Source organism: Scomber scombrus, chromosome 15 (genome assembly GCF_963691925.1).
Source record: "Scomber scombrus chromosome 15, fScoSco1.1, whole genome shotgun sequence".
NCBI classification, from domain to species: Eukaryota; Metazoa; Chordata; class Actinopteri; order Scombriformes; family Scombridae; genus Scomber; species Scomber scombrus.
In genome coordinates, this window is record NC_084984.1 from 23,145,000 (window position 1) to 23,157,790 (window position 12,791).

A 12,791-nucleotide genomic window follows, 5' to 3' on the forward strand; every position below is an offset into this window, starting at 1 on the left:
ATCATTATTGATTTCTTTTTCTTTTCTTTTTTTTTCATTATGGCCTTGTCATTCTTGCTAATTGCAGCAAAAAGCTTGAACGTCATCAACCATTCATGGATTATTGACCGCAGGTTTAGAAACAGAGGAGACACAATTACATAAAAAAAAAAAAAAAAAAGCTGTTGAAGCCATAAATAACGTATGTAAACAACTTAATAAATCGATATAAATACAAATGAATAAATACAATCACAAATACTCAACTCTTAAAATGAATTCAGCAGGATTCAGAAGGGAAAGGTTGTCAAAAGTTCAAGCCTTTTGCAGCCTGGACACATGCGTTTGTGGATTGCATGTGTGGATGAGCATCATGGTAGACAATGAGCTGTTGATATACAGAGTTTTATCCATCTATTTATATTCTAGCTTGTTTCTTATAAGCATCCTGTCCAGCTTGAAATCCTGCAAGACTGTGCAAGGCTTTGGAAAGCAGCCATTGCCACTGCGAAGACTTGTAACTGTTGATATTTCAGATTTATATCTCTCAGTCTGTGTACATCTACAGCTCTCTGTGAAGTTAAAAAGCATCTCATAATCTTGCTGTACCAGGTATGTACTCAGAAATAACAGCAATTACTTGTATATTTGAGGGTTTTTTTCAACTTACAGTATTTATCAAATAATCATGACTGCAATGTTTGTTGTCAGCGATATTTACTGGAACCTTGAATGCATCATTATGCAGTAAACTGAGTAAACACCTGGTAAACAACATTGTTCTATGTTGAGGTTTACATGAGGACATTGGCACGTGTGTCTGGCAGTCGGAGTCCCACCAGCCCGCCGCCAACCAACACGGCCGATGCCAGCAGGATGGGGATAGCCTTGGTGATGCCAACCAACGAGCCAAAGATCAGGTTGCCCAGCACCGCTGCCAGTTTACACATGGCATTACAGAAGCCGAAGCCCGTGCCCCTGAAGACGAGGAGACAAGGAAGAAAGAACAGAGAGAGTCAGATATGTCGGCTGTTTTACTGAATACCTTGATAAAGTTAATGCATTGCAATATTTCCTTTGAAAACTACTGAATCAATTATTTTAAAATATTAAAAGTTCATTCTTGATTTAAGAAACACTTATACAAATAATCTCACTGCAAGGTTCACTCAGTGGCATGATAAATATTTTTCATCCAGCCTGTACTCACAAAAAAACTACAGGTCTAAAATTAAAAAATGAACTGTAGTTACGTTTACGCCATCTAGTGTTCAGATGACTTCACTATATGGCGACATCTATATCAGGAGGAGGTGGGTATGACTAGAAAAAATGGCCGTTTTTACAGGAGGCAACTGTTTACTTACCTGCTTTCTGAAAAAAACACATCTATTTGACACATCAGCCACTTTTAAGATCAACATCCAATACTGTGATATTATATATTTGTCTGTAGGAGGAAAAACAAAGCATCATAGGTCCCTTTTAATCATGTTGGATTAAGATGTATGCACACACATTGTCAGGGATAAAGCCCAGATTCTTTACTCTGTTAAGGGAACTTTAATACTGCTATCTAACTTGAAATGCTTCATAAACACTTTATACACAGGCATGCATCAAAGGTAAGAGTCTAGGTGATATGCAGTGAGAGCAACACTCACCTCCTGTCTGTTGGGTACAGCTCAGCAGTGACGACATCCAGGGAGTTCCAGGCGGAGATACTGAGGCCGTTGTAGAGGCAGAGCATGAAGATCATCATGGACTCGCTGGTGCCGAACCACAGGAAGAAGCAGCTGATGCCTGAAAGCACCATGGAGCCTCCTGCAGGACACGACACAACACATCTTTTACATCTCAGACACAAAATAGCCTCATTTACGTCACCAGAAGTCACGCAGATACAAGGGTTGAAATCAGAAGACATAAAGACATTTTGCAAGAGGAATGCATGCTATTTATAGCCAAAACAGCAGGTCAGCAAAGACCAGAGTATGACATGTCATACCTAACATGCTAAGGCGGCCTATTTTGTCCATGAGGAGGGCAGAGACGATGTTTCCAGGCAGCACGGCCAACGTTCCCAGGAAGTTGACGAAATAGACCCAGTAGGCGCTGTAGTCATCGTCAAATGTCATCTGACAGCCTGTCTTGTTGTGGTGGAAGGAGCTGTTGATCACCATCGAGTTTGTTAGCTTGGCGTCGTCAATATCTGTGAAGGTGGGAGACAAGAGAGAACGTTTTGACATTGTGTTTAAATGATGAAAGAGGATGAACTTTTATTATCTTCTATAGATGTAAATGCGGTCTCTTTCTATGAATTTAAATCATTGCTGCCAAAGCTTTGTCCTCTGCTGACGTTTTGGGGTTTATTAAAATCAGGTTGGGTTTATCTCATTAATGTACTTTTTGGTGGTGTTTAGTTTCCTCTTAGGTTGTCTTACCAACAGGCAAAGCAGGTAACTGCCACAAGCCCTGCAAAAATCCTGTGCTCCCTGCATGTAAATTGGTTTTGGTAATTTCATTAATTATAATTTCTACCACAACTAAGGTGGCTCCTGCATTACTAGATAATCTGGTGATTCTGTCTTGTATCCTGTCTGGCCACCCATGTTCCACTGCTTATCAACACCTAGTCACAGTGGCATCAAACTGAGTAAAGAAACCCAGACATCCTTCACCCCCACCAACACCCTCCAGCTCCTCCTGGGGAATCTAAAGGCATTTTTTCAGGCCAGGAGAGATAAGTACTACCTCCAGCATGTCTGGGTCTGCCCATGGGTCTCCTACCACTTGAAACACCTGCAGGCATCCAGGAGGCATCCGAAACAGATACCAAACCACTATATGTGAAGGAGCGGTGGCTCTGCTCCAAGCCCCCCCAGGATGCTCGGTCTCTCATTGTGCTCAAATATAACTGTGTTTAATTCAATTGCCATATATTGGTCATTGGTATATAAGCATATAGCGAAGTTCATTCATATACCTTATAGTCTGTTATGTGATCTGTACTTAATGAGGGTTTATGGGAGCCAACATGGTTACACACACAATGCATGAGGTGTCAGTGGAGACCCAACAACAAATTTTAGTCCTCTGGTCACCTAAGAGTTTAATGTAGCCAATTTGAGGTGCAACATTTAGTTATTTTAAGGTTTGTTTGAGTTTTAATTATTATATTATAATCTGTGACATATTTTAAGTTATGTGTTTATGTTTTTTGTCTGTGAGTCAGTGTTACTGCTGCCTATCAGGAATATTTTAAAAGATTAGTTTGACATTTTGGGAAATCTGAATATCATTAATGCTGCTATCATGTCTGAGAGTGCCATCAAACCTCTCGAACAACTCTCGGCAAGAAAGTAGATTATCATATTTCCCAAATTGTTGATCCTTGATCCTGTTAATCTTAAGAAACTTTTGGTCAAATAAAGGTTAAATAAAAATCCTTACTCTTGCATATATTCATTTTTAAACATAACCCTTCTCAACCATGTGTGTATTGGATATTCATATCTACACTACATGCTAACGATCTGTGTAGTTTAAATGTCTCTTTGCTCTGTTCCTAAGTAGAAATTGTGTAATAATAGACCTGAGCAGATGCAGGGATGAGGAAATATTCACCTCCGCTCTCTCTCCTCCCTCTCTCTCTCATTATGTCTCCCCTTGTTTCTCTTTATCCTCTGCTCTCCAGAGACACATTGCTGGGGGCAAAGAGACTTCATTTCCCATGAGGCATTATAAGCGACCTGACATGCCCTTACTGTTTCCATGTTCAGCGCTTTCCTGAGTGCTGGAGGGAACTATTTTTTTCTACCATGCGCTCCCACAAGGTCTGAATCAGTGCCAGTTCTCTCCGAACATTAAAAAATGCCTCTCTGCCTTTTGTTTTGCTTCCTCCTTTCGTTTTTTTTGTCAGCTCTGAAATGAATGTCTTGCACTTTTAAAGCACAGCATGAATTTATTAAGATGTTTTGGATGCTTGTGCAGACGTCTTGGTCCCATGGTCTTGAGTTCGTATCGTTTTTCTGCCCAGAGAATCATGTACATCACGTACAACAAAAGCATCAGTCCGGGAGTCTTTGTGCGGTTAGAAATGGCCATTTTCTGTTCTTTTCAGCCCAGCCTGGTTCAGTTTCTTTGTTAACTACAGTCACCTGAGTTGAGAGAGGCAATCTGCGCCAGGGGCAGAGAGGTTAAGCAGTAATTTAGTGGCATAAAGCAAAGCCATAAATGCTCAAACCCATTCTTTCTTCTCTAAGCCTGGACGTTAGATCCAAAATGAACTGTCAGAAGGAGACAGAGAGACTAAGAGAGACTTATGTGTAAGGCACCTACAGTATAATAGGATTTTCTGGTGTGGAAAGGATATACCTCAGTACAGGAAACCACACAGGAGAAGAATGCTATGAACATGAGTGAATCTGGCAGGTGTAAACTCACCAGTGTTGTAAAAGAAGGAGTCTACAAAGGTACAGTTTTTGAAGTAGGATCCGACTGAGGAGACATCCTCAAAATAGCAGTTGAGGAAAGAGGAGTCGATGAAAGTGACCGACTTGAACCTCATACTGATAAACCTGGAAGAGGAAAGAGAGGAGAAATGGAGGCGGGAAATTAGAGTAAAGAAAGATCATAAGCATCAACCAGTAAAAACAGGGGTCATTTTTATTTACTCAATTTAATCAGATCTCTTCTTCTTGAGACAGATTCTGCTAGATTGTGGCAATAAAGTAAAGTGGAAGGTATGTAGTACATTAATCCCTGTGCTGTACTTAAGTTTCCATTGCACTTGATATTTATACTCCACTACACGTAAGAGGAACATATTTTACTTTTTAATCTACTACATTTATCCGACAGCAACATTTACAATTTACTTAACAGATTAAGTTTTGCATCCAACATTATAGATTCAACAAAAGAAAAATCATTTCCTATCATCCTAAATATACACAGTTATGGGTACGTCCATAAATCACCAGCCCACTGCCTTTTTTGCTCTGACCAAACACAGATTCTCTGAATAAACAAATGCTGAGCTCAAAAAAGAAAAAGCCTCACCAAATCAGGAGTTACAGAAAAATGTGCACACGGCTTTAGACCAACAACCACTACCGGTAAACTTTTCATCCTACATAAATATCTTTCTTGTCAGCCTGTTTTACTGCATATCAAGTATCGATTTCATAACTAAACTACACATTTAGTATCTTCAAATGAGTCCAAATGAATGTCCCTGATTACAGCCAACTTTAGTGTATATTTCTGCAGAGATGTCCACATTTGCTGCTAATACTTCTGTGCTGTTACTTAACCCTCACATACTGTTCATATTCTAACATTCTGGTTCAGGAGAACATTTTATAGAATATGAAGAATACAGTATGATGTATGTATGATATGAGTACTTCTTCCATTGCTGCTTAAGGAAAGACCAGCATGTCTTTTCTTGAGCATATCTAATATGACAGCGCTAACCAGTTCGTTATTGATCTGTTGCACAGCAGCATGGTATTGGTCTTGATTCAATCTCTTAATAAACTTGCATGCTGGTCCGCAGCGAGAGTGGAAAAGAACAAAAACAGCATATCGATGCGTCTTTTCCTTGGCCTTTGTGTAAGTGAGAATCATCACCGGCAGGAGAAAGAAGTGTGTGAGTGTGTAAGTGTGTGTGTGTGTGTTAGTGCATGTAAGTGTGTGTGGGGGGGTAAGAGAGAGAGAGAGAGAGACAGAGAGAAAGGGGGAAAGAGAGAGAGAGAAAGAGATAAGCCTTTAAATTTCCTGGTGGCTGTGGAGATAAAGGAGGCAGGATTAATATTACCGGCAGCAGTGTGTTGTTTGCGGGAATGACGAATAGTGCTGCTATCCCACAACGGGACAAGCAGCTTTGACCACAAACGCTGCGCCTGGGGAAGCTCACAGGTCTGGATCTCAGCATGTTAACATCACAGCTGGTTTGAATCATTTCACACGTCTGCACACATTTCTTATGCATTAATCCCTTTGTTGTGGGAGAACACTGGGGTTGGATTGAGATTCTGCATGCATCCAGTTTTACCTGTCATTCAGAAACACTCCATTTCTGTGGATCTGGTTCTCCAGGGTGAAGTTGAAGGTGAAGTCTTCGATGCGTTCGTTGTTGTGGATTTTCACTCTGGAGGCGTAGTCATCGGCTTGGAGGTGCTTGATGACGTCCGGAAACCACACAGACAGCCCGTAGTACCTGCACACAGCATCAGCTTCTGTAGTAAAGTGTGTTCAAAATCATTGCTGACACAGACCACACTGGTACTGCTCACTTTGAATTCATGGCCATGTCTGACAATAGAATAAGCTCAAGATAATAGACATGAAGGCTGAGGTGAATTTTTCTATTTCATGTGAAGTGTTTGGTTTGTTTTGTTAATGCATTTGTTTGCTATTGTAATTGTCAGATTCTTCTCTGAGAAATGGAGCCATCAGATGCCAAAAAGTGAGAAAAGATGCTCAATATGTGCATGAATACAAGCGATCACATGAGGAACACAGAAAAGGCTCCAGCAGCTACTCTGGACTGCAAGGTGTTTTAAGCTTGGCAGTCTTCCTCTTATTTGTGAGCATATTAAATTCTCTCACTTGTTTGCATCTAATGGCTCCCTTCCATTGTTCTGAGTTCTTTTTTCTTTCACTGTTTTCTAGTGGAAACTGGTAGTATACCCTATGAATGAACTTTTGGTAGATTACCTGAGGCTTATATAGTTTCAATTGATTATGAAAAACATTTCACAATGATAATAATAAATATATTAATAATATAAATAACATGTAGACCGAAAAAAAAAACCCAGACACGTAAAAGCATTACAGGAAATTGACTAATAATAACATTTTCACATTTTCACAGAGGGGTTTATAGTAGCCAATCACAGCTGTTCTGGTTGAGTCATTTTAGGTCACATTATGTGACCTAAATGATATTCCCCCACACTTTGCCCCCCCTCCAAAAAATGTGGATACGTAAATGTTGATCAGAGCAGTCACAAACTGTAAACAGTGTGTGAGAGCGATGCTACATTTTGTAGTCTGGTTCTGTAACAACATACTAAACATGGTGATAAAAACGTCTTCATTCCCAAATATAGTATATCACTGTCTGACTAACCCAACACATGCATTAGGTCAAAATCTGATCTGAGTGGAGATGTAACAGGGCTCTGTTATCCTCACTCACTCCAAACAGGTGCATATTCCTAAAAATACTGCATGCATCCAAATTAGCTAGATGTAAAGTTTGTGGTGGGAAAAAAGTCTGCAAAGGTTCAAAAGTCTTTTGTGTTTGCTGCTTTTTTCTGTCTGAATTTGACTCATAACATGCAGTGCACATTTGCAGTGTCTTATATGCCTGAGGTGAATCTGGGCGACATATTCATAGAAAAAAAGTTATAATTCTGTGAGTTTCAAAAAGGTTTATTACAGCACTGTATTTAGGATCATCTTAATTAACTTGGGTAATGAAGCAGCTACCTGTGCTTGTGTGGGTGCGTGTATGTGTGTGTATTTGTGCCTGTAAATGTCTGTATATGTGTGTGTGTCTATGTATTCATTAAAAAACAAGGAGCAGAGGGTCAGAGAAATGACACATCTGCTAACGGTGTAATTGGCTGTGCTGTACGTCTCCAGAGGAGGACGGGGCAAGGTAGTGTCAGAAGTGAAGCTGGTTTATTCTTATTTCTGAGCTGAGAAGACACAAAGAAAAAGAAAACAATCCTGGATCTAGTTTAGGGTGGGGAAAAAGAAGATGTAACAAGCAGACAAGACATTAAAAAAAACAGGAGGCAAAAAATTGAGGTATAATAATAAAGCTTTGACACAAAATTCAACCAGACTAGAATGAATCATTCAAAAGACTGTCCTCAGGGCTGAACATTCCCGACATGTCCATACTGTAATTCATTAAAGAAGCCGGCAGAAAAAGTGACACTCTTTCTCAAATAGGCTCTTCACGATCTAACCTGTCAGCATTCATCAAGAGGGTGTAAATGAAAGAGCATCTGCCTCAGCGCTAAGTATTTCATTAAAACTCTGTTATTAAAGCTGGAAAGTAGTAGTGACTCAGCTAAGTATCGCCAACGGCAATATGTAGCGTCATTTAACAATGACGGAAGCATATAATAATACCATGAAGAAATGTAGAAGAAGAGCTGGAGGTGACGTCAGTGACTGTGTGTGTGCAGAAAATCACCCAAAGTCTTACCCAAAGGACAAAGTGAACCAGACTACTGCCAGTTTCACAGTGTTGTCTTTCACTGGGTAGTTGAAGCATCTCATAAAAGTCAACCAGATCTGTTAGGGAAAAAAAGGGGGAAGACTTATATTCAATTTAAAGCTTAACAACCATGAAAAGTCAGTGGAAAGACAAAAGAAAACAACAAATGCATCATACCCCTCTGAGCTCAGCCTTGATCTTGTAGAGGACCTTGAGCACAGGGTTGGCTGACTCATTCTGCATCTCCACCAGCTCGTCCAGCTGTTTGGGGATCTTTATCCTGTTCACCTGCAGGGGGAGACACTGATCTGTCACCTGCTGGTGGCACTGCAGCAATAGGAAAGATGCAATAGGAAGTGGAGTGGAGATGGTGTTGTACTCACGGTGAACACTCTCTCAGGCTCCCCACGGGCACGCATGTTGGTGTCGTGGATTTGTTTGAGCACCATCCAGGCCTCGTCATGTTTACCCATCTATGGGAGAATTAAAGGGAATATATGTGTGCATGCACATTAGGAAGTCTCATTCCAGAGTCCCTTGGATTTTAACTTCTCTTTATACTTCTATTATGCCATTATTCAGCTTCTATATTTCTAACCATATTTGACTATTAACTGTCCACAAATGCTTTTATACTCTCTGATACCATTAAGAAGACATCATACTGCTACCAGTGAGATGGCAACTTATACAGTCTCTCTCACTCTTACCTCCAGGAAGAAGCGAGGGCTCTCAGGCATAAAAGTGAGAGCAACCACTGCAGAAACACACACGGCAGCGCGCACCACCACCACAAAAACTCTCCAGCTGTGGAACTGGTAGGCTGAAACCCATGCTGAAACTCCAGCCTGCACAAAGAGGAAGAGGAGGAGGAGGAGGAGGAGGAGGAAAAAGGGACACACACATACTGTACAGTCAGAAACTAATGTGGTTCGGCATCAGGCCAGAGTTCAAAAAGCATAAAATGAACACAGAAAATATGATATCTTTTGTGGTTTCAATCTGTTTTCATTCATTTATTTTCTTTCACCCCCCTAAAGGTTGTTGTAACGGACTGTAAACTTTATGTTTCAGTCTGTTACACTTGTGGACAAATATACGTGATAGCAAAATGAAATTAAATAACTGACAAGTCAGCAACTTCCAGAGTTTCACTGTTCAATCTTTGGCATCTGTAGATACACAGTGTAATCATTTCTGTCTCCTGTTGTCTCTCTCTCAATTACACTCTGTCTTTATCTCACTTCCATCAATTATTGATTGCAACAGAAACTTAGAAAAGGTTACATTGTCTTAAGGAAGAGGTGTCCAAAGCCATCTTGGATGGCTACATGGTGGCTAAGTTATTGGTAGATACTTTCTGTGCGTTCAGGTTGATGTCTTCAGTATCACCAGTTTGCATCTAAATGGTTGCTAGGTATGGCAGATGGTTGTTATGGTGTTTTGCATGATTGTTAGGGCATCCTCAACAGGTTGCTAGGGGTGTTCTGCGATGTTGCTATGGGGTGTCTGAATGGGGGTAAAGGAGTTTGAATTTTTCAGCACCATGGAGAGAGACATAAAGAGGACTGAAAGGTTGTATTTCATGTTGAAGGCTTCTCCAAAAGCGGCCACGAAATGCAGTTTTTCTTTGCCAGAATATAAAGGATCCAACTACCTCACAATCCCACAATCAGTTGTCCTAATTTTTTTTAAAGCTGTGTTAAGGCAATCCTCATCAGCTTGGAAAGTAGGGGGGACATCACTTAACTATAGTGTTTATGCGGTCGTTTGTTACTTGTACCTTTGCAGGATGTAAATAAGACATTGACACTATTGCTTTTAATTAACTAGCCATTTCAAAGAAATAGAAGATGTGTGGATATATTAAACATAATCCATGTGCACTACATGCGGTGATTTTGGTTTTAATACTTTATTTGTCATTTTCAGATTTATAAGAAATTAAATGCATAATATGTAAACCTCAAATGGAGAATACAAAGAGCAAACGGAAATAAAAGACAGGTAACAGAAAAGGAAAAACTAAAACCAAAGAGAAAAGAAAAGGCTGCCAGACAATTTGAAAAATAATGTAAATAAACTTTCAAAAATAATAGACAAGCAGTTGCCACAGTAGTGAAATAATATGCGTGTAACAGTCGGATTGGGTACCACACTTACACGTAAGTCTAGGCAGGTCAGAGTCAATGTAAATGTGAGTCTATGTGACCATGTGCTGAAGTTAAACACCAAACCTGAAGGCCACATTTGCTTTTCACTGATAAGCACATATAGAAGATGAAGCATAATGTGGGAAAGAAGCAGTGGAAACTGAGAACTGTTTATTAAAAAGTGTTCAGTTCCAATGACTTTAGAAGCTTTCCAATAACTCACAAAGAATGATAGTAGACATGTGTTACTTACTTTCTGGAATGTGAGTTTTCTCAGTTTAATATGTAGTATACACTATAGGGCTCTCAGAAGTTCCCATAATGAAAGAAACTTTTAGATACTACTAGATATTTAATGTGTGATGTCTCTGTAAGTAAAACATGTATTAAAAAGCACAATTAAGTATTAAGTTCGGTAACTCGGGCTGTAATATCAGGAACAATATCCCTTCTGGCTACAAGTTACAAAACCTAAAAAAAAAAAAAAAAGCAGAAAACTTTAAATGTGATTTATTAGAAAGTTGTTCGAGATGCTTTCAGCAAAGCTTACAAACCTTCCTATTACTTTCCAATTTATAGTGAAGTCTGTGGAATTGATGGAGTGTATTGTTGCTCACCGATCATCAGCAAGTTTTATATAACAGTAGTTTTGAAAGTGTTTGGGGGGGCCACTCAGTTTGAATTTCATTTATACAGCCAAGTCTGTATCAGAGAATCAGTATCAAGGAAGTATGTTAGTGTGTGTGTGTGTGTGTGTGTGTGTGTGTGTGTGTGTGTGTGTGTGTGTGTGTGTGTGTGTGTGTGTGTGTGTGTGTGTGTGTGTGTGTGTGTGTGTGTGTGTCGTTAGGGGGATTATAGCTATAATGGACTGGAGGGAATGGTTGACTGATTCAGATACTCAACAAGATTTATGTCCCTACTCTACAGTAAGTGAGTACAGCTAACACACACACACACACACACACACACACACACACACACACACACACACACACACACACACACACACACACACACACACACACACACACACACACACACACACAGACCTTGGCCATCATTCAGCACTGTGACACAAATTTTAAAGCATTGGGGGGACGCATACAGACAAAACACTGCGACATACACACACACCGCATGTAACGCTGCTCAAGGCAGGTTTCCTTGTAATTCTTAATTTCCTTTTACTGTATCATACTCGTAAGACCTTGAAATACACTCAGGTACACACACACACACACACACACACACACACACACACACACACACACACACACACACACACACACACACACCCACACACACACACACACACACACTCACACACACACACAGCTCTCTGGTCTTTGTTCAGCAGTCAATGCAAAGAGCACTGCGGCGGAACCTATTACCCACACACCACTGCATCTCGGAGAAAAAATGTGTTAAAATACTGGCATCTAATCAATTGACCTCAATTATGAACCTCGGCCGGCGCTCTCGCACTCACTCGCATAGATAAAGTTTGTGAGGACAGATGGAGAGAGCTTTAAGATGTAAAGTTTTATCTTTAGATACTACTACTGTACAGAACCAGCTACGGCACAAGAGACACAAACACTGTGTGATTCAATTCAATTTATATATAGCGCCAAACAGAAGTTATCTCACAGCACTTTTCACACAGAGCAGGTCTAGACGGTACTCTTTAATTTAATTTAAATAGACCCAACAGTCTCCCATGAGCAAGCACTTGGCAACAGTAGCAAGAAATAACTCGCCCTTTAAACAGGCTCTAGGTGGGCGGCCATCTGCCATGACCGCACACAAACATATGAAACATTACATCCTTATTTTGGTGTTTATCTGCTAATTATTGAAGTCAAATAACCGAAAAAAAGGGAAATACTAATTGAAATAAATACAGTTTGGTGTTAAAGTTTCTGTAAAGGGCAAAAATCATTTTTACTGGAGCTTCTTTCTACCACAGAAATAGTCTCTAAGAAAACTGTGGAGAACTTGGGATTATCCAGGGATAAAAATCCTGCATTTTGAACATATTTTAAATGTATTTTGTGTCCAAACGATGAGCAAAAAGTTCCATATACTCCCATTATTTTGTGAGTTTTCATTACATATACACGTTAAGTTTTTATGTATCTTTTAATAGCTGCACAGTTTAAATGTTGTCTGTCTTCCTTCGCATTGTCATGAAATAATACCAATGCTTTTGATAGTACAGTTTATAGTAATGGCTGGCATTGGTTCAGCAGCATACATTCAGTGTATCTACATTGTGTAATTACCTCTCTATAGTGTAGTTTTCATTGTTAGTGGTAGAGTGCGCCCCTCCTGTGTGGATTGCCTTCACAGGAGATGATGCAGCATGTAATCGAGCATTATGAGCATTACTCTCAACATTGAATCAGAGC

At 39.9% G+C, this 12,791-nt stretch overlaps 1 protein-coding gene across 1 annotated transcript in view; it reads right to left on the reverse strand.

Moving 5' to 3' along the window:
• Nucleotides 1–773: 773 nt before the first annotated feature.
• Nucleotides 774–12,791, reverse strand: part of LOC133995307 (synaptic vesicle glycoprotein 2C-like) — a 38,240-nt gene continuing 26,222 nt past the window's right edge. The window contains 10 exon segments of the mRNA XM_062434648.1: nt 774–957; nt 1,644–1,803; nt 1,988–2,191; nt 4,426–4,559; nt 6,041–6,205; nt 8,216–8,304; nt 8,405–8,515; nt 8,611–8,700; nt 8,938–9,054; nt 9,056–9,075. Of these exon segments, the coding sequence (XP_062290632.1) occupies nt 774–957; nt 1,644–1,803; nt 1,988–2,191; nt 4,426–4,559; nt 6,041–6,205; nt 8,216–8,304; nt 8,405–8,515; nt 8,611–8,700; nt 8,938–9,054; nt 9,056–9,075 (1,274 nt within the window).